The following is a 19,593-nucleotide window of genomic DNA, read 5'->3' on the forward strand; positions in this document are numbered from 1 at the left end:
TATTTCTCATTTTCATTGCTATTCAGTTTTTCCTAAAGCTCTTTCCTTATATTTGGGATTATTTTCCTTCTGCCTTTAGGATACTTTTAATTTTCCTTTAGGGTATGTGTGCTAATGAATTCTCCCAGCTATTTGCATATAAATGTCTATTCTTCACTCTTGCAGGATATTTTCCCCAGTTAGAAATTTTGAGGTGGGGTGTCATTTTCTTTCAGCACTTCAAAGTCACTGTATTTCACCATGCCTGCTGAGAAGGTAGTTGTCAGCTTAATTGTTGCTCCTTTGATGGTACTCCGTCTCTTACCCATGCCCCACCCCTCAGTAGCTTTAACATCTTTTCTTTGGTTTTCTACAGTTTTACTATGATGTGTCTAGCTGTGGACTTTTTACTTATCCCATTTGAGATTTGGGGCTTACTGAATCTTTGGTTTGATATCTTTCTCGAGTTTTGTCAAAGTTCTCAGCCAATATTTCTTTTGCTCTCCTTTTTTGAGATCTGAACTACACTCAGGTCAGATCTCCTCACTATATCCTTTGTCTCTTACCCTCGATTCGCTTTCTGACTCTGCTTTTGCTCTGAATTTTTCACCTTACTCATTCTTTTCTCAGTTGTGACTAATCTGCTCTTAAACCCATCGACCAAATTATTAATTCTTGCTATAATATTTTTCAGTTCTGGAATTTCCATTTGGTCCCTTTTGTTTCTAATTCTCTGAAATTCTTGGGAGCACTGTTTGCTTTTAAACACAGAAAGCATAGGTGGTTCGAATTCTGTGACTGAGACACCTGGAGAGACTGTGGGCATCTTTTCCCTCTGATTTTTAGAAATGTTTTAAAAATAAAAAAAATGTTTACTTTTGGCGGCACTAGGTGTTGCTTTGAGGGCTTTCTCTAGCTGTGGCAAGGCGGGGGCTACTCCTTATTTGCAGTACGCAGGCTTCTCATCGCAGTGGCTTCTCTGTGTGGGGCTTTCTCTAGCTGTGGCAAGGCGGGGGCTACTCTTTATTTGCAGTACGCAGGCTTCTCATCGCAGTGGCTTCTCTGCGCGGGGCACAGGCTCCAGGGCACGTGGACTTCAGGAGTTGTGGCTCAAGGACTCGGGTGCAGACTCAGGAGTTGTGGTGCACAGGGGCCCGTGGCACGTGGGATCCCCCTGACTAGGGATTGAGCCTGCATCCCCTGCATTGCAAGGCAGACCTTTAACCACGGGACCACCAGGGAAGCCCCCTCTGATGGTTTTAATTCATATAACATATTATTTGGCCTTCTCATATACCTGGATATTTCTGATTGTAACAGATAATTTGAGGCCTTGGGTTATGCTCCTATATTAGGTCAGTTTGGGCTATTCTAACAAAATACCATAGACTGGGTGGCTTAACTAAGAGACATTGATTTCTCATTTCTGAAAAGGCTGGAAAGTCCAAGATTAAGGTGCTGAATGATTCCATTCCCGGGGAGGGCTTTCTTCCTGGCTTACAAACAGTGGTGGTCTCTTTGCTGTGTCCCCTTTGATGGCGAGAGATCTCTCATCTTCCTTCTTGTAAGGGCACTAATCTCATCATGGGGCTCCACCATCGTGACCTCATCTAAACCTAATTACTCCCCTAAAGCCCAGCCCACTAATACCATCACCCTGGGATTAGGGCGCAGTATGTGCAGTTGAGGTCAGAGGATACATTCAGTCGTAACAGTTCTTGTTCTCCGGGGGGAAGGCACACTCGCTAAGCACTGGGGCCACCAGCAGTTCCACCTCAATCCACTTTCAGGGACTGAATGAAGTGATTGAGAAGCTGGATCACAGTATCCACAAAGGATAGTTTACTGATAGTAATGGAGTGCCAGGTAACCTAAACCAATGCTCTAATGGTGGCTTGGAAACCTGCCAAAATACTGTAAAACTTGGTTGGAGTCATCCCAGAGCCAACAAAATGATGAAGCACTACCTGGTTAAAGTCACGTGGGCCGGCTTTCCTCTTTCCAGAGGCTGTGTCTGAGTAGCTGGCACTTTTGATAGTCTGGTGAAGTCAGAAGGGTAGGGGTTGCCATACATGAGCTGACCAAGAGGGTGATTAGTTCCTGATGAATCTTATTTTGGGTGAGAGATCCCTAATGAGATTACATTTTATGCTTTTGAATTCTTAAAAATAAAAATGCATTATTTGCTGTGGATTGTGTTATTGTGTGAATTCACTCCTCAGCTGTGTCATAGGAAGCTTGGCTCGTCAGAGATGAGAAGCCCTGAACTCCTTGACTCCTGGAGGTGATGTTAAGACGCTGGAATAGCCCTGAATTTGGTGTCAGCAAGCCTGGGGATCAGTCTCTAATATCAAGTGGCAGCTACTGAAATTACACGCACCGTACTTAGGAGGAAATTAAGAGACCAAAGGGTTGACCTTGCAAACTCAAGTCTATTAAGTATCAGCAAGTACCACAGCTCTAATTTATGGCTCTTGGAAAGCAGTGATTCAGTTATGTAGAGAACCGAAATGCCTGAGGCAAGACCCCAGCTGCACAGAACCTAAAGGACAGTATGTTGCCTAAAGAATGATATATTAAGAAACTTAGGGCCTAAAAGCACCCCCTGCCACATTCCTCTTGCGGGCGGTGGGGGTGGGGGCGGGGATGTTCTAACAAGCTGGAGGAACACTCACAGCTGAGTGCTCCCACTGACGCTGGTCCTGTGTGCTTTGCTCTGTCCTCTCCAGCTCCTGTCGTTTCCTTCCGAAGGAGAGGACTGTGTGCACCGTGTACTTTCTGTGCTTCAGGGACCTTCTTTCCTTTCTCTTTGTCCTTGAGCTCCTCCACAGCCCCGCTTCCATCTGTACTGCTGAATGGTGGCCATTCTGTGATGCCGACCTTGCAAGGCTGTTGTTCACAGATCCTGCGACACCAGCCTCAATGGGTGATGGGACCAGAGCTACGGTTCTGAAGCTTGTTTGCACAGTGCCTTGAACTCTTTAGGAAAGGTGCTACTGCGAGGAGCACATTCTTCTAAAAACAAACAACATGATAGATGACACACTGCAAAAACAGCTCTGCATCTTGGGCAAAATCAGATGTGAGTTTACATGCAAACACACAGTGAATGATCCTGTGTTGCCTCATTCTACATGTTTTTACTTTGTGGAAAATCGAAAAAATTTCTAAAGCAAATTAATGCAAGCGTAATTCAAGTTTATCATTTTAAATTTATTGTCATGTAATAAATCTTTCACAAAAATAAAGAAAAGCCTCTGGAGGGTTTGCAGAGCTGAGGCAGTGATGCAGTGGCGTCTGGAGCGTGTGCTCACACGCTGCCTCTGGGGCCGCAGCCCCAGCTGAACTTTTAGGCCCGTGAGGACCTCTACCGTGTGGTTGATTAAGACCTGGGGGCGGGGGAGGACACTGTTGGAGAGCGGAGCTGTGGGGGCGCCCAGTGAGCCGGGGCGCCCGGGGAAGAGACTGCGCCGCTCCCCTGTCAAGGCTCTCTTGGGTTTGCCCTGTGGCTGAGTGCTGGGGACTCCAGGCCTCCTGTGGGCAGAACTGACAGGCCTGCAGCCCAGTGACTGTCCCACGCCACTGCGCGCTCCTCAGCCTCTTAGGGCAGTGCTGGGGTCCTACCAGGGGCTCCTCTGTGCCACGTGACCCTTTCAAATAGTTGCGTTTTGGTTTAAAGGAAAGGAAGCAGATCAGAACGCTTGGGAAACAAATTAAAGCTATGTATCATGCTTCCATAGAGGAAATATAAATAACTGCGGCCTGAAATGGGCATCCAGTATTTTCCCCTTTTTGATTGGACGATTCTGCCTTCCACCTTCACACTGCCTCCCCCACAGGCCAGACTAAGCAGAAGCCCTTCACAGGCCTCACCTGCTGGTCTGAGGCCCTGTCGGTGACCTTCAGGGAAACCCCAGGGTCCCAGCCACTGGCGGAGACTCTCAGGGGCCTGAGGCTGAGGAGGCAGCGGTTAGGCCGCACGTCCATCCAGCGCTTCAGCCAGCCAGCCTCGGGGAGCTCTGGTCTCAGCCCCGTCCTGCCGATGATGAAACCGGCTGGCCTCAGATACTGCCAAGAGGACGGGCAGCCGGGCTTCTGGGGGGAACCACACAAAGGCGCACTGGCGCCTCACGTTTCACCTTCCCAGGGCTCCGCGTGAGAGAAGATGGATCAAAGGGACTCTGGTCGCCAGCCCGGGGACAGGCGAGAAGCTGCTTCCGATACAGATTAGGCAACAGCAGGTTGGAACGGGTGCTTCCCGTGCAGAAAAGCATGCAACTTTTGTGTCTTTGAGACTGAAACCAGGCCCAAAGGGGTGACCGGGGGCCCAGAGCAGGGCCCTAAAGGCCCGTCCCTTCTGTCCTCGGTGCCCGTGGCTCTGCTCGGGGCAACCCTGGCGGCCGCGTCCCTCAGATGAGCTCAGGGGGCCAGCTGTGGCTCAGGCTCACACAGGCCCCAGAAGAGTTTAAACAAAGTCAGAGACGGACAGGAAAACATGTCTTTCATCTCGTGTGGAACACTGTATTAATCAAATTGGTCTCCTTTTTCTACTGGTCTGGTTGAAGAAAAAAAGACTGCTTTCAAAATGAAGCTTTTCTTTTCCTAATGATTAATACAGAGAAGATTAACTTAATTTGTGCTAGACTCCAATTTAATTCAGCTATAGCTCAGAGGCCAAATCCACAGAAAAGCTAATCTGGGCTTCATGAGGAGGAGCCATTTCTTTCTTTGAGGAAAAGATGTGGAGGATCTAAAGGCTTGTATCCAACTGCCCAGGCTTCCATCACGGGTCCTCTGAAAGGCCACCACACACATACACGGCTTCGTTTCCTTATTCATTCCTGTCCTGTCATCTTTTCAGATTGATATTTCTCAATGTTGAAACACAAACACACCACACACACACACTCTCAAAACAAAAATCCTGAGCATGCAAAAAAGAAAAGAAAAAGAAGTATGCACTGGTAAAGTGTTATGTGCCTAAGGCATCAGGTTTCCTGGAAAAGCTCTAGATTTTTGGTTTAGAAATAAGATTGCATGTGAAATAGCTGGTTTTTACATTTATTATGGTTGCGTACCCCCTCCCACTTTTTGTACTATAATCTAAACTGAATGATCTACTGCCAACTGGCACCAATTCTCCAAACCCACGTGTGCAAGGGAAACACGCCTGTGTGATCCTCTTTAATAGAAGACGCACCAGGGAATCTGTCTACCTCCGTTCCCCAGAAAGAACATAAGCAGAAGGGCTGTGGCTGGAGGAGGGGAGGCCGGGTGGGGTGGGGGGCGGCGAACGGGCCACTCTCAGTCGGAATCCATCGTGAACAGCTGGATGTCCTGTGGGTTCCAGTAGATGCCTACTGCCGAGTTGTACACCAGGGACCAGACGTAGGGGATAAAAAACTCCTCGGGCTGCTCCTCTTCCACGTATTTGAACTTCAGTTCTGGAAATTTCTGCAACAAAAACAAGATGAGGCGATCAATCTCAGAGGCCTGTGCGAGAGCAGCAGGAGTTTGTACACGGTGTGTGGGGGGCGCAGGGGGCCTGGGAGCCCTGGGCCACAGAACCAGCCTCCCGATGATCCCCTGGAGGCCGGGTGAATCCCCCGCAGGAAGGGCACACAAGCCCACCGGCCCTGGTCAGGGACGTCAGCGTGCTGAGAGCAGCAGGGCCCGGACAGGTCACTAGGCGAAGCCAAAGACATCAGGCAGGAAAGCAGGCCCTGCCCAGGGCAGACAGTGCTCAAGCAGAGACTGTTGCGTGGCTGGAGTCCTGTTGGCTGCGTCTCCTTGAGACACCTCCCCTCTCAGGGCTGGGTCACCTTGGAGGCAAGGACGTCCCCGCCCACAGCTCCTTGGCCTTGACTATGCGGGCTAGCAGCGCCATGGACCTGGGCAGACGTGGCGGGTGGGGGTGAGGTGGGGGCACTCCAGCCCTGCGGAGCGGGCAGCAGAGGGGAGCCTGGCTCTGCCACGCTTCCGGGTGGCCTGGCTGCACTCTGCAGTCCCGGGTGAGGAGGAAGAACACGTGCAGATTCCTAGAAGTGGCACTTTCACCGCAGTATTTCACCAGGATTGGGCTTCTCATTTTCTAATCTTACTCCTGATCTATTATTCCAGCCAGGGCAGGGGAAGTGATGTCCCCCCACCTCTTTGGCAGCCAAGGAGCCCAGGGTCCCCAAAGGTCCCTGGTGGGGCTGGTTCCCAGGCCAAGGTGATACCAGCAGGAGTGGCTGCAGTTTGGTGACCTGTGTCCCAGGTGGGGCAGGGACAAGGGGCAAATGTCCCAGAAGGTCGAGGGGAGGGCTGAGAGAGAGAAGAAGGGAGACGCACACACAGAACGCATGGCCCACGACAGCAGGGATTCTAAATTCACCGTGTTTGCGGCTGTGTCCCCTTAGAGAGTGGTCAGACACTTAACAAATGATTTGATGAATGACTCAAAGAAGCAATCAGCCACATAAGGACCAATCACGTCCCAGACACAATGCTAAATACTTCACGTGTATTATGGTAGTCGACCTCCCTTAGTGAGTCACTCACTCATTACGCTACTGCTTCAATGTCTGCTCCTCTGCACACCAGGCAGTGTGTGCATCAGGGCCTCAGGATGCACAGTCCCTGTCCTCACAGAAGGGTCCTTCTCGTGGAGCAGAGGGACAAAGCAGCGGCAGCCACAGAACAATGATACCAGAGTACAGTAAGTCCCCTACATATGAATGAGCTCTGTTTCGAGAACACGTTTGTAAGTCCAACCAAGTTAGCCTAGGTACACAACTGCCACAACTGGCTACCTAGTACTATAATGTAACAGATTTACAATACTTCTCAAATAATATAGGAAAAAACCCCCAATTTAAAGGAAACATTTTTAACCTCCCAGTTCAGCGCTTTGAAGAACACAGTGGTATAGCACAGCTGGCACACGGGCTGGCACCGAGTGCCAGGCAAGAATTACTGGCTGCACGAGGGAGAGGAGGTGGGAGACGGCCAAGGTGAAGGATCGTCAGCAACAGGAGATGGAGGGCGAGCTGCAATTTCACTTCTGTCTGATGTACATCGAATGCATCTCTGAAAGTTTGCAACTTGAAGGTTTGTATGTAGGGAACCTACTGTAGTAAGAAGGGAGTTCCACTACAGGACGACTAGTGGCTACAGAGGCCTGCGGGAGGTGGAGCGGCAGCCAGGTGAAGAGGGAAGCGAGCGCCTGCTGAGGGAACAGCAGGCAGGGAAGGCATGAGGCGCTTTTTGCTGGAGGCAAGAAGAGGGACAGTCGGGGAGCCAGCCTTGGCGAGCAGGCCCAGAGGGGAGGATGGAGTCGCATGAAGAGTCCTGGCCTCCGCTTGAAGGTCCTTTAAAACCTTTGAAGGGTCTCAGAAGGGGGGCTTGATGGGAGAGGCTTTTTGCAGGGACCACTTGATCACAGAGTGGAGAACAAGAAGGCACTGGAGGGGACAAGGCCTGGTCCTGGTGAAGGGAAAATGAGCCTGAACTAAAATGAGTTAAAAATTTTTAAACAAAAAGTGAGGGTGTCGGGGGAGGGGTGGTGGTGGTAGGTGGTGGGTTAGGGGCTAAGAGGGGGGAGGGAGTAAGGGAGTTACACACACGGAGTTCCCCGGTGGCTCAGACAGCAAAGAATCTGCCTGCAATGTTGGAGACTTGGGTTTGATCCCTGGGTTGGGAAAATCCCCTGATGGCTACCCACTCCAGTATTCTTGCCTGGAGAATCCCAAGGACAGAGGAGCCTGGTGGGCTAAAGTCCATGGGATCACAAAGACTTGGACACGACTGAGCGACTAACATTTTCACTTTCACACAGAGTTAAAGAGATTTTTCAGATAACCTGTGCAGTGGTTTAAGACTAAACATCTAAATGCTGGATCCTCAGAGTTCCAGAATGATGACTGTGGGGCGGGGTTAAGCAGGAAATGCTTTGTGGCAAGTAAGAGTTTTGAGTTAAATTTTAGCAAAATGTATAGGAAATCATGGAAAGGAGGGTCCTCTGGTCATGGCTGTTACCTCAACATACCACAATGGCACAGTCCCCATCTGTTATAGCTTTAATGGAAACTAACTTTATTCCACGGTTCCCAGGGCATCAGTAAATACAGTCTATACACAAATGGGATTTATAAGCGGCCCAGACTTCAGCCCTACCTACCGCTATATCCGCCCTCATACATTTTATCCCATACTTTGCAAAATGATTCAGGTTTAATGCAAACCTAGGCCTTTTCAGGGCACCAGTGTTTCCGAATCAGTTCTCTCCTCTCCTCAGTGCAGGCTAACAGTCTCGGGGTGTGCTGAGGGCCGTGTTGGTTCTGGTGCACGGGGACAACTTCTTCCGCTGGGCTCCGGGGGTCAGTCTGGTAGACAAAGCACGAGCAGCGGGGGACGCAGCACTACTTCTGGCACTTACTGGTCTGACTGGAATTCGGTCGGTCCCCCGGCTTTCCATCCTGCGGGATTCCTCCCACCCTGGGCCCACAGTCTCTGGGCGTGCCACAGATGCTCAGCAGCTGGGTGGTCTCTGGGGCCCGGGCATGCTTGATGAGCCTCCTCACGTGCTCTGCATCGCTTCTGGCCTGGCACGGAGTTCTCAGGTATGGGGACAGGGTTCGTGGAGGTGGCAAAAGGTCTTTGTCATGGAACTGGGTGTTTTATAGGTAGCAACACAATGATCTTCTTTTCCATGAAAAACCTGCATCTGTAGCAACAGGGTGCAGTGAGCGGCTGCCACCAACCGAGCACTCCCTGAGCACCAGGCCGGTCTAGAAGCTCCCCTGACGTGTCGTGGTCAGTCACCACGGTGTCCTGGCGAGGCCCACATGGCCAACTCCACAGACGGAAGGTGAGGTGGGGCCTGGAGCAGCTGACTGGCCCGTTTCAGGTTACACAGCATGTGGGGAGGAGTCAGGACTGGAGTCTGGGTCTGACTTGGTGGGAAAGTCTGACAAGAGATCCCACAGTCAGCCAACTGCTCTGTCCCAGATCCAGTTCTCCAAGGCTCCAGGGGCCCTTTCACTGTATGGATAGAGCCTAGCACACACACTGCTGGTCCTGAAAGACATGACCAACCCCACAGTGATGTCAGGCATCAAGAAAGTGGGGCTTCCCTGGTGGTCCAGTGGTTAAGAATCCACCTTGCAATGCAGGGGATACCAGTTCAGTCCCTGGTCCGGGAAGCTCCCCATGCCTCGGAGCACCTAAGTCCGAGAGCCACAACTACTGAGTCCAAGTGCAGCCCCCACTGAAGCCTGCGCACCTAGAGAAGCCGCCACGATGAGAAGCCCACAGGCCTCAACAGGAAAACAGCCCCCGCTCTCTGAAACTAGAGAAAGCCCCCACACAGCAGTGAAGACCTAGCACAGCCAAAAAAAAAAAAAGAACCAAGAAAGTATGGTGGACTGTGTGCGTGAAGAAGAAATAAGCTTCACCCTCTAATAATGAGGATGCAAGTCCTAGCTCTTAGAGTGGCCTCAGCTCTAGAAAACCTTTAACACTGTCTATGAGGGGAGGGAGCGGGCTGGGGGCTCAGAGGTGGTGGCTTGACACCTGCCCCCCAACACAGCAATGTCTCTTTCAGCTGGAATAATAACATCCCTCATTTTTAAGTGGGAATGTCACCAATACGACGCATTTCTGGTTGTTAGTGACAAAAATGACTAAAAGATGTGAAGCCTTTTCTCCATCAAGTGACTATTCAGGGGTTTTCCTATGAAGGCAGGCCTCAGGAAAGGACATGAGGCAGCTTACCCGAGACTGCTTTCTGTCCCTACAGGGAGGGTGGGATGGAAATAAAATGAGCAAACTGCTTTCTCAAGAATTCCCTCCAATTAAATTAAAGAAACTTAGGCAAGAGCTGCTCAGTGGGATGGCACTGCGTTCATGGGCTGGCACCAAGTCTACTTGCCCTCATGGTTTGGGGGAAACTCTGACGACTCTCGCGTTAGGACGAGTCATGAGCCAAATGTTGCCTTTAGGTCACAGGCAGCTGGGCCAGATGCAGGAAAAGGCCACCAGGAGACGCGCCTGGCACCCCCTGCAGCTTCCCTTTCTACCACCTGGTAGAAACGAAGCTGAAAATGCCTTGTTTTTATTTTTGCGCGAGTTTACTTCAAAATAATCCATCTCACTCGGGAGAGAGTAGTATACAAAACCTGCATGTAGGATAATACCCAGGTGAATATCCATAGATAATAATACATAAAAGTAATATGAAATACTATAAAGCTTACTTGACAATAGCAGACATGTATTTCATTACGAAGTTTTTCAAGCTGATCAATGATTATACAAGTTCTCCATCAAAGCTTAATCAATTCTGAGATTATGGATAACATTTATAGCTACCATAACTGATTACCTATTACATGGCAGGCATGTTCAAACACATGACATATAGTTACTCATTTAATCTTTGAAGTAACTAGAAAAAGCATCTGAACAACAGGCGCATGATCTGAGTTCTAGCCCCAGCTTTTCCCATTCATCCATCCATCCATTCATTTATTCAGCAAAACTTCCTGAGAGCCTACTGTGTAGCAAGCACAGTACTAATAACTTGCTGTGAATAAGATGTGCATAATTTCAGCATTTAAGAGCCAGGAGTCCACTCCTGATAAGCCAGGTGACTTGGGAAAAGTCTTGTATCCTCATTCCGACTTAGGCTCTTAAAAGATAAGAGTTTACTCTACTCTGAGATTTTGAATTTAACCATTCTGTTTACTTCACATAAATGAGATTAAGTGCCTAATACAGATGAAGCACTCAATAAATGTTGGCTATTATTACTGACATTAAAGTGACATGCAAATATAAGGTACGCTCTTATTTTAGAACTTTTAGTAAGAAAATCCGAAGTCTAGAAATACCACCTCTGGCCTTGTCCTAAGCCCATTTCTCATATTTTATCCACGTGGACATTTCTAACCTGGCAACCCCATTTCCTGACTGTTAATACTAATAGAAACGTAAAGAACCTGAGCCTTCCCACATAAAAACCTGGGAAATGCACTGACAAATGGCTTAAAAGCGACAGACTTCTCTTCATTAACGTTTTTAAAGAACAAAGTTTGGTCACAGCAAAGGTAGGTTCTGAAGAATGACCTTCTGTCTGTCTGGATCCTCACTTGTTGAATCGAGAGCTATATGAACAAATGCATGCTTTCCTGTCTGTGCATATCCCTGTGCTGCAGCTATTTAACCGGAAGGGAGGTGGGGCTTGGCTCTGAGGGGAGTTTAGAGCCATCCTGATGAGAAGAGAGGGGTCACCTCAAAGCTGTATTTGACATCAGTCTCCCTGGATAATTCTGTGGCAGACGCAACAACCTCCAACAGGGGTGTGGCGTCTAGCTCCGAGAGGACACGGCTGGAGAGGCTGCGGTGGCCAGGAGTGGGGACGCCAGGCCTCCTGTTAGCTCACAGAGCCCACCCAGCAGGGGCGCTCTGAGGAAGGGACACAACGAGGGTGCCCAGGGGCCAGGGTCGTGGGTCACTTCACCCAAGACCACCCACTAACCAGCAGCACCTCTCAGCTCGTCGGCTGGTCTCCTTCATAGCCATCGGGGTTGAGCTTGCATATGTGTTCGTTTACTTGGGTACCATCTGTTCCCCTCCAGAACGCAGGTCCCAGGAAGGCAGGGCCCTCGCTAAGATGACAGCATCTGGCATACCACTGACACTGAGGAAACGTTTGCTGAACAACGAATTAAATGAATGAGTGCATGACTTCAACTCTACACATAACCCTGTGACATACGTTTATTAACTATGTCGAATGGATAAGAAAACCAAGGCTCAAAAGGACAAATAAGACGCCAGAGGACAGAGCTAGGAAGCGGAGGAGCTGGAGGCCAAACAAAACTACACCTCTCCCCTGCGTGCCCCTCAGAGTGGATAGGGACCCAGCTGTGCGTTTGTTTAAAATGTCTACATCCCACACGGACGGGAGGTTTTCACGTCTCTCTAGTAATGATAAAGAACCTCAAGCATTTCTTCTGCGTTCCCAGCCGCTAAGTCACTAGCCCTCTGTGCTTGAGCGTCCTCACGGGAGCGGATGGGACTGCTCTCCAGCTCTGGAGCCCAGGTGGCCCGGGGCTGGGGGTCAGGAGGCGTCGGCTCTCTCCTGCTCGGCCACTGGCAGGCTGAGCCGCATGGGGCAAGTCACAGCGTTTCTGCAGGACTCGGTTCTCTCGCCTTGTAGAAAATGAAGGGCCCTGGGCTTCTTCTGAGTCTCCTGGGTGTGACTTTATGAGATGACCCCAGTAAGGGCTCCACTTTGGGATTCTCTGCATGCCCCCCAGGCTCTGCTGGGTCCACCTGGAGAAAAGGGCTGGATGAGTTGGGTTGAGGGACAGCCCTCAAGTCAAGCACTTGCAGGCTGCCACTCAGGCAGGCATCACCTGGGGGCAGTCTCAGCGGAGAGGGTCAATATCTGAAGGTTCCTGAGCTGTCCTGGGGGCTGACAACAGTTGGGTTTTAAAGGCTAAGACTCCTCAAATGCTTAACAATCAAGACACACATGAGGCTGTGGTTGGCCTGCTGAGGTCTGAGAGCTCGTGGCTAAGCGGGCTGAGGTCCCAGGCGTGGCTGCTTCCATGGAGTGTGTGCCACTGGACACAGGGCAACCTAGAGAGCAAGCAGAGACAGAGTGGCACGGACACATTCCTGTTACTAGCAAAACCCAAACACTGCAGACAGTACACGCGCACGCCCCTCGAGTTCTAGGACCAGCTCTTCCCTCCTCAAGGGAACAAGTGGGCTGAGGGTTATTTGCTTGAAATTTTTCACCAGCACTTAAAAGGTTCAGAAAAGGGGGATAAAGCATAAACAGTAAGAAAAACAGAGCATTTTCTCCAGGATTGGCTATAACAAAACAAATGTAACAAAGCACAAGGTAAAAAGCTTTCTCTTTCCCGCAATGAGTTGTTTTTAAGACAGTGTACTGGGAAGATTTTAAAAGGGCGAATAATAGGCATAAATCATAAGAGTTTGGAAAACACCATTCAGTCTATCTGACTGAATGGGAGCACAGCCTCTGCATAACGAACCCTGTCCAAGGAGCACCGAATTTGACACCCTTCCCAACGTCTCCCTGTCTATCGAGCCGGAGAGCGAGCCCACCTGGGTTGAGACTGAAACAGACATTCTTAAAAAAATGTGCTCCTCTAAAAGAGATCTGTAGATGGTGACTGCAGCCATGAAATCAAAAGATGCTTACTACTTGGAAGGAAAGTTATGACCAACCTAGATAGCATAGTCAAAAGCAGAGACATTACTTTGCCAACAAAGGTCCGTCTAGTCAAGGCTATGGTTTTTCCAGTGGTCGTGTATGGATGTGAGAGTTGGGACTGTGAAGAAGGCTGAGTGCCGAAGAATTGATGCTTTTGAACTGTGGTGTTGGAGAAGACTCTTGAGAGTTCCTTGGACTGCAAGGAGATCCAACCAGTCCATTCTAAAGGAGATAAGTCCTGGGTGTTCTTTGGAAGGACTGATGCTAAAGCTGAAACTCCAGTACTTTGGCCATGTGATGCAAAGAGTTGACTCATGGAAAAGACTGATGCTGGGAGGGATTGAGGGCAGGAGGAGAAGGGGCCGACAGAGGATGAGATGGCTGGATGGCATCACTGACTTGATGGACACGAGTTTGAGTGAACTCCAGGAGTTGGTGATGGACAGGAAGGCTTGACATGCTGCAATTCATGGGGTTGCAGAGTCGGGCACGACTGAGCAACTGAACTGAACTAAAAGAGATGCTGGGGAAGATTAAAGGCAATAGGAGAAGAGGGTACAGAGAATGAGACAGTTGGATGGTATCACTGACTCAACGGACATGAGTTTGAGCAAATTCCGGGAGAAACAGTGAAGGACAGGGAAGCCTGGTGTGCTGCATGCAGTCCACGGGATCGCAAAAAGTCAGATACGACTTAACAGTTGAACAGCAACAACAACAATACTCTTAGAACTCTGAGAGCTAAGGAAAAGAAAGACAAAAAGCTCTATTTACACTAAAGACACTGGGGACACATTTTGTTAAAGATTCAGCCCAAGAAATGTCATAGTCTGAATGTCAGATCAACAACCTAGAAAAAGCCACTCTTTCCTCTGCTCTTTTCTCGCCTGTGAAGAATGCTAATGCCATCTTGTGCTGGCTCAGGGAGGCCCAGGTTCCTTACTTGAGAGCATCTTCACTCCTGACCTGGTCAGCAGGGCCCAGGCCACCAGGCTCTTCCCTACTCTGAAGCCGTCCTCCCCTGTCTACCTCATCTCCTTTTTTGCCTTCTAGCGCCCCTCTTTGGGCCTCAGTGAGGGACTCCTGGGTAGATGGGCTTGAGAACCCACTGAAGATCCGGGAAAGCAGAGGAGGGGGCTCTGGGGGGATGGGGGCTTTGGTGTGACAGTTACGGCAAGAAGGGGTGAGGAGAGGGCGGGGAGCTGGTCACCGCAGGCCCAGGCGTTCACCCATCTCCTTCTGAGACAGTTGTGACTCAGCTCAACAAGGAGGGAAAACCCATCTCTCAAGCTCAGGGCTTGGTCTCAATCCAAAGCTACTTACAACAATCTTGTTGTTTTGACTTTTGGAGCCAGAGGTAATGCTAGACTCTCTCGAGTTTGGCCGGAATGTTTTTTATCAGTTCCAGTGAATCAACCCACCGCAGTGGGACATCCGGACGCCCAGCCCAGAGACAAAGCAAAGGTCTGATTTGGTGGTTGAGACTCGGGTATAATAAGCAGACCAAACGCTTTAAAGACTGTCTCTGCTGTCAGCCATGTGATCTGGTGGAAACCCACAGGAAGTTCAGTGAACAGATGTAGGGCTCAACTGCAATAATTTTATTACCGCAAAAGTTCAATGGAGTTTTCCCCCTTCCACCATTTATATAGATAGCATCAGAAACTCTAGCAAGTCCCTGGCGTGGCTCCAAAAAGTTTAGTGCGATTTAAAATCAAACAGCTAGACAGCACATTACAAAAAATTCTTTCAAAGACGCTATCAAGCCTCTGAATAGACAAGTGATGGGTGATGGCTGGCAACAAGGCAGCCCGTCACTACTGGGAGACGGCGTGGCACGGGGTGGGAGAGGTGAGTTGCTGCTAGCGGCATGCCCGGGGCTGTGGTGGTCAGGTTCTGTGCACATGGAAAGCAAACTGATTTCAAGATCCCGTCATAAGATATCCCGGTAGGCATTTACACACAATTATTTTATCGTGGGGTGAACTGGGGATGAGGAACCAATTTCCCTACTATTCCTTCCCTGATTTAATCTCACTGTCTAATGTTGGGTCCCTCAGGAATGGGTCCTTAAACTAAACACAGGACGTGAGCGCCAACTCTATATAAAGCATTACACTTGGAGGAAAGGAGGAAAGGAAAAGGAATAATTGCTGCTCCTCTAACAGGGGGATAAGTTAGCAGGAGGAATAAGAATGGTGGGAGCATGACACAAGATGCAAGGGACGTGCCCCAGGCAGACTGGCTAACATTTGGGTCAGACGACCGTGGGTGGGCTTGAATGGCAAGCTCTATGAGAAGCATCCATATGATCAGTTCAGCTAAATTACAATCTGAACAAGCCTGAACTGCAGGCTCTTCTTTGTGTGATGGAATCCACTGTAAATGGATCAAATATTATTGTTAACTGACATAAAGGAGATAAACACTGGCCTGTGAAAAACAGCAACACTGGATGTGGACTAGTCCTATTTTACGCAAATTAGTTTCAAAGTGAATGAAAAACTAAATTCAAAGTATAGAAAATTAGAAAGGGTCATTTGTTTTTACTTTAATCTAATTTTATTTTTGGGGGCTTCCCCGATAGCTCAGTTGGTAAAGAATCCATCTGCAATGCAAGACCGGGGTTCAATTACTGGGTTGGGAAGATATGCTGGAGAAGGGATAGGTGACCCTCTTCAGCATTCCTGGGCTTCCCTGGTGGCTCAGGTGGTAAAGAATCCACTTGCAATGAAGGAGACCTGGGTTGGATCCCTGGGTTTGGACGATTCCCTGGAGAAGGGAAAGGCTACCCACTCCCGTATTCTGGCCTGGAGAATTCCATGGACTGTATAGTCCACAGGGTCACAGAGAGTCAGTCATGACTGAGCGACTTTCACTTCCGCCTGCACCGTGTGGGGTGCAGGATCGAATCCACATTCCCTGTAGTGCAAGCGTGAAGTCCTACCCACTGGACTGCCAGGGAATTCCCTAAAGGGCCATTTATTAAAAATGATAAATTAAGAGATACAAAGCTGACATGTCTGTCATGAGGTGGCTCAGAATACAGTCCTGATACCTTGCGTGTCTAAGCGCACGATGGCTGGCTAGGCAGCGGGCACTTTCGGGATCTCCCTGGGAAGAGAGCTACAAGGTGAGCAGGCATGCTAAGTCGCTCAGTGTCTGGCTCTGCAACTCCATGGACTGTAGCCTGCCAGGCTCCTCTGTCCATGGAATTCTCTAGGCAAGAATACTGGAGTGGGTTGCTGTTTCCTCCTCCAGCTGATCTTCCCAACCCAGGGATCAAACCTGCGTCTCTTATGTCTCCTGCATTGGCAGGCAGGTTCTTTACCACTAGCGCCACCTGGGAGACCCAGGGTGAGTGGACACCTATGAATATTTTGAAAGCTCCGGCCAGAAGACCACCTCTGAGATTACAAGGGACACTAATGGCTCTGTGACTGGTGGCAAAAAAAAAAAAAAAACCAAAACAAACTCTTAGGAAAAACAGAAAGATACAATATAAGATTGAGCCTATACTTGCGATGAATTCTCCACCATCACACCATCAGCCAGAATCTGAAGCCTGCTGGAGTCTGAAGTCAGACTCTCTCTCACAGGTCCAGGTTAAAGGGGGTCATGAAATGGGGATGTCTTCCGTTTGAAATTTCTCTCTCTTTTCGGGAGAAGGGGTGCTGGTAGGGCAGCCTGCAGGAGCAGGAAGGAAGAACAGGCTCTCCTGCTACAGGGAGAGTTTGAGACAGGCCTTGACAAGTGGGTACTGACCTGTAGGGGCTGGGGGGAGGGGGCAGGGAGGAAGCTGGCATTGCTTGTGGCGAGACGTTGTGAGCCAACACTGAGGCTGACGGCACACTTGCGGGCCTGGACACAGGCTCCAAGGCCAGCAGCTGGGGATGCTGCTGGAAAGGAGGGATGAAGACAAGAGGGGCCTCGAGGGCTGGGATAACACATCAATTCATTCAGTGCGCCTAGAATTGAGAGAAGAGGCACGCTGGGGATAGATATTTCTAATTTAAACATCATTAGCTCTGAGATGGCAGTTGAAGTTGCCAAGCATGTAAACTCAAGAAGACTGAGCTGCAGTACTGAGTACTGACTGAGTATTGATTGAGTATTGTAGTACTCAAAACCCTGTTCTAAAGGCAAATCAATTTGAATACAGAAGACTGGGAGGAGGAGAATGTTTTGATTCCATGGTAGGAGATGAAGGGTAAAAGTTAAGAATTTACTGGCAGAACTTCTTGGCTGAAAGCCAGCCCAGAGGGGAGCCACAGATGACTGGAAAAGTGTATTCTTCCTGCAGTGGGCTCCTTATTTTGGACAGGACTCAGATACCTAGGGCTTCCCTCATAGCTCAGTTGGTAAAGAATCTGCCTGTGATATAGGAAACCCTGGTTTGATTCCTGGGTTGGGAAAATCCACTGGAGAAGGGATAGGCTACCCACTCCAGTATTCTTGGGCTTCCCTTGTGGCTCAGCTGGAAAAAATCCACCTGCAATGAGGAAGACCTGGGTTCAATCCCTGGGTTGGGAAGATCCCCTGGAGAAGGGAACGGCTACCCACCCCAGTATTCTGGCCTGGAGAATTCCATGGACTGTAATAGTCCATGGGGGTCGCAAAGAGTCACACACAACTGAGCGACTTTCACTTTCAGATACCTGGTTAAGAGAGTGAGACCCCAGGGGGAAAAAAATGCATTACTAGGAAATAAAAGTCCAAGTAGAATAAAAGCTCCATGATGGCAGGGATTTTTTTTTTTCCCCTACTGATGCATCCACCAGTGTGAAGACTGCCACGGACTTGAGAGATATTTGTGGAGTGAAGGAATAAACGAATGAATGAAGAGGTAAAAATTGCTGTTTGTAAAAAAACTCAGAGTTATTGGTAGGGTGGGGGTGGGGTGAGGTGGGTGGGTGGCAGATTTGCCTGGTAGCTCAGCTGGGAAAGGATCCACCTGCCATGCAGAAGAACCTGGTTTGATCCCTGGGTTGGGAAGTTCCCCTGGAGAAGGGATAGGCTACCGATTCCAGTATTCCTGGGCTTCCCTGTTGGCTCAGATGGTAAAGAATTCGCCTGCAATATAGGAGACATGAGTTCAATCCCTGGGTTCGGAAGATCCCCTGGAGGAGGGGCATGGCAACCCACTCCAGTATCCTTGGCTGGAGAATTCCCATGGACAGAGGAGCCTGGTGGGCTACAGTCTGTGAGATTGCAAAGAGTCCGATATGACAAAGCGGCTAAGCATTTTGGGGAGGTGGGGGACAAAAGGGAAAAATTGAGTCCTGTACAGTGGATGAGTCAGAGGAATAACTGCTCAAATTTATTTGGGACAAAATGAGTCAAATTAATTTGAGATGCAAATGAACTGACTTACTGGGATTTGGGGGCAATACTTACAAACTCAGTAGATTAACTTACTTCTCAAACTACCTGTTCTCCTTGCTCACCACCATCCTACCACCGTCATAATCTGGCTTACCTAGGAAACTGGATCCTGGATAATGGATGACATTAATATAGATAGTCACGGTCATATTTTATATTTCAATATATACCTAATTATGGAAAATAAACGAGTTCATAAACATGTGCTAGTCATGAACCGACATATAATATGTGACTGGAAAAAAGTTCATTTTTAATGAGTCCTTTACTTTTTTTCCTTTTGTCAACACTATAATATGGTTTTTAAAACGGGGGAAGACAAGGCCTTAAAATGTAAAGAGTAAGACCTAATTAGTGTGTCTGTGATAATATTTCTTTATACTGTTTTTTTTTTTTTCCCAGATTAATATGTGAATTACGAGGGAGTGGGAGATAGAGATTTTGGAGAAAGATTCTGAATCCTGTTTAGACAAATTCTGGCAAAGCAAGGATCTTCGCCATGTCTGAAATGTCACATGTGGGTGACACGTGGTGGCTGTGGGGACAAAGACACAGAAGAGGCTTTGCCGGCATTCCCCAGACAGACTGAGGTGCCTCTGAGTGAAAGAGAGTCTCTGTGATTATATTAGGTGAGAAGACACTCTTTACCACAGTATGTCAGAGAGATCTGGAAAGAGAATTCCAACTAAGATGAACGCAGAGGTAAGAAGTTGTCTTTAATTTCTTAAGAGTTATCTCCTTTGAACATTCTTAGGATTTAAGTTATAAGCAAATGTGACAGTTTTTCAAAGCCTTGTTAAAAAGTCTTGCCTGAATTATTTCTTAGCAGGAAGTTAAAACAAGTCTCTGATAATCAATATCCCTATGTATCCACTATATAGGAGAATTTTTCCCCCCTGCTTATGGAAAGAATAATCTATTCCCAGTGTTCTATGAAAAGCCTGTGGTTGCTAAACCAATTATGCTTTCTTCAATCTACTTGGAGAAAATTCTAC

At 48.7% G+C, this 19,593-nt stretch overlaps 1 protein-coding gene across 5 annotated transcripts in view; it reads right to left on the reverse strand.

Annotated features, from left to right (window-relative positions):
• Positions 1-5,026: 5,026 nt before the first annotated feature.
• DYM (dymeclin) overlaps positions 5,027-19,593 on the reverse strand; it is a 400,054-nt gene continuing 385,487 nt past the window's right edge. For 4 of the 5 annotated variants that reach the window (XM_055559056.1, XM_055559054.1, XM_055559053.1 and 1 more), the window contains one exon: positions 5,027-5,433. In XM_055559056.1, coding sequence (XP_055415031.1) covers positions 5,284-5,433 — 150 coding nt within the window. In that variant the 3' untranslated portion in view covers positions 5,027-5,283. Of the gene's footprint in view, positions 5,434-11,726; positions 12,610-19,593 lie in introns of those variants that run through there. The other variant, XM_055559057.1, reaches the window with a different exon arrangement.

The sequence above is a fragment of the Bubalus kerabau genome, chromosome 21, assembly GCF_029407905.1.
Source record: "Bubalus kerabau isolate K-KA32 ecotype Philippines breed swamp buffalo chromosome 21, PCC_UOA_SB_1v2, whole genome shotgun sequence".
Lineage (NCBI taxonomy): Eukaryota > Metazoa > Chordata > Mammalia > Artiodactyla > Bovidae > Bubalus > Bubalus kerabau.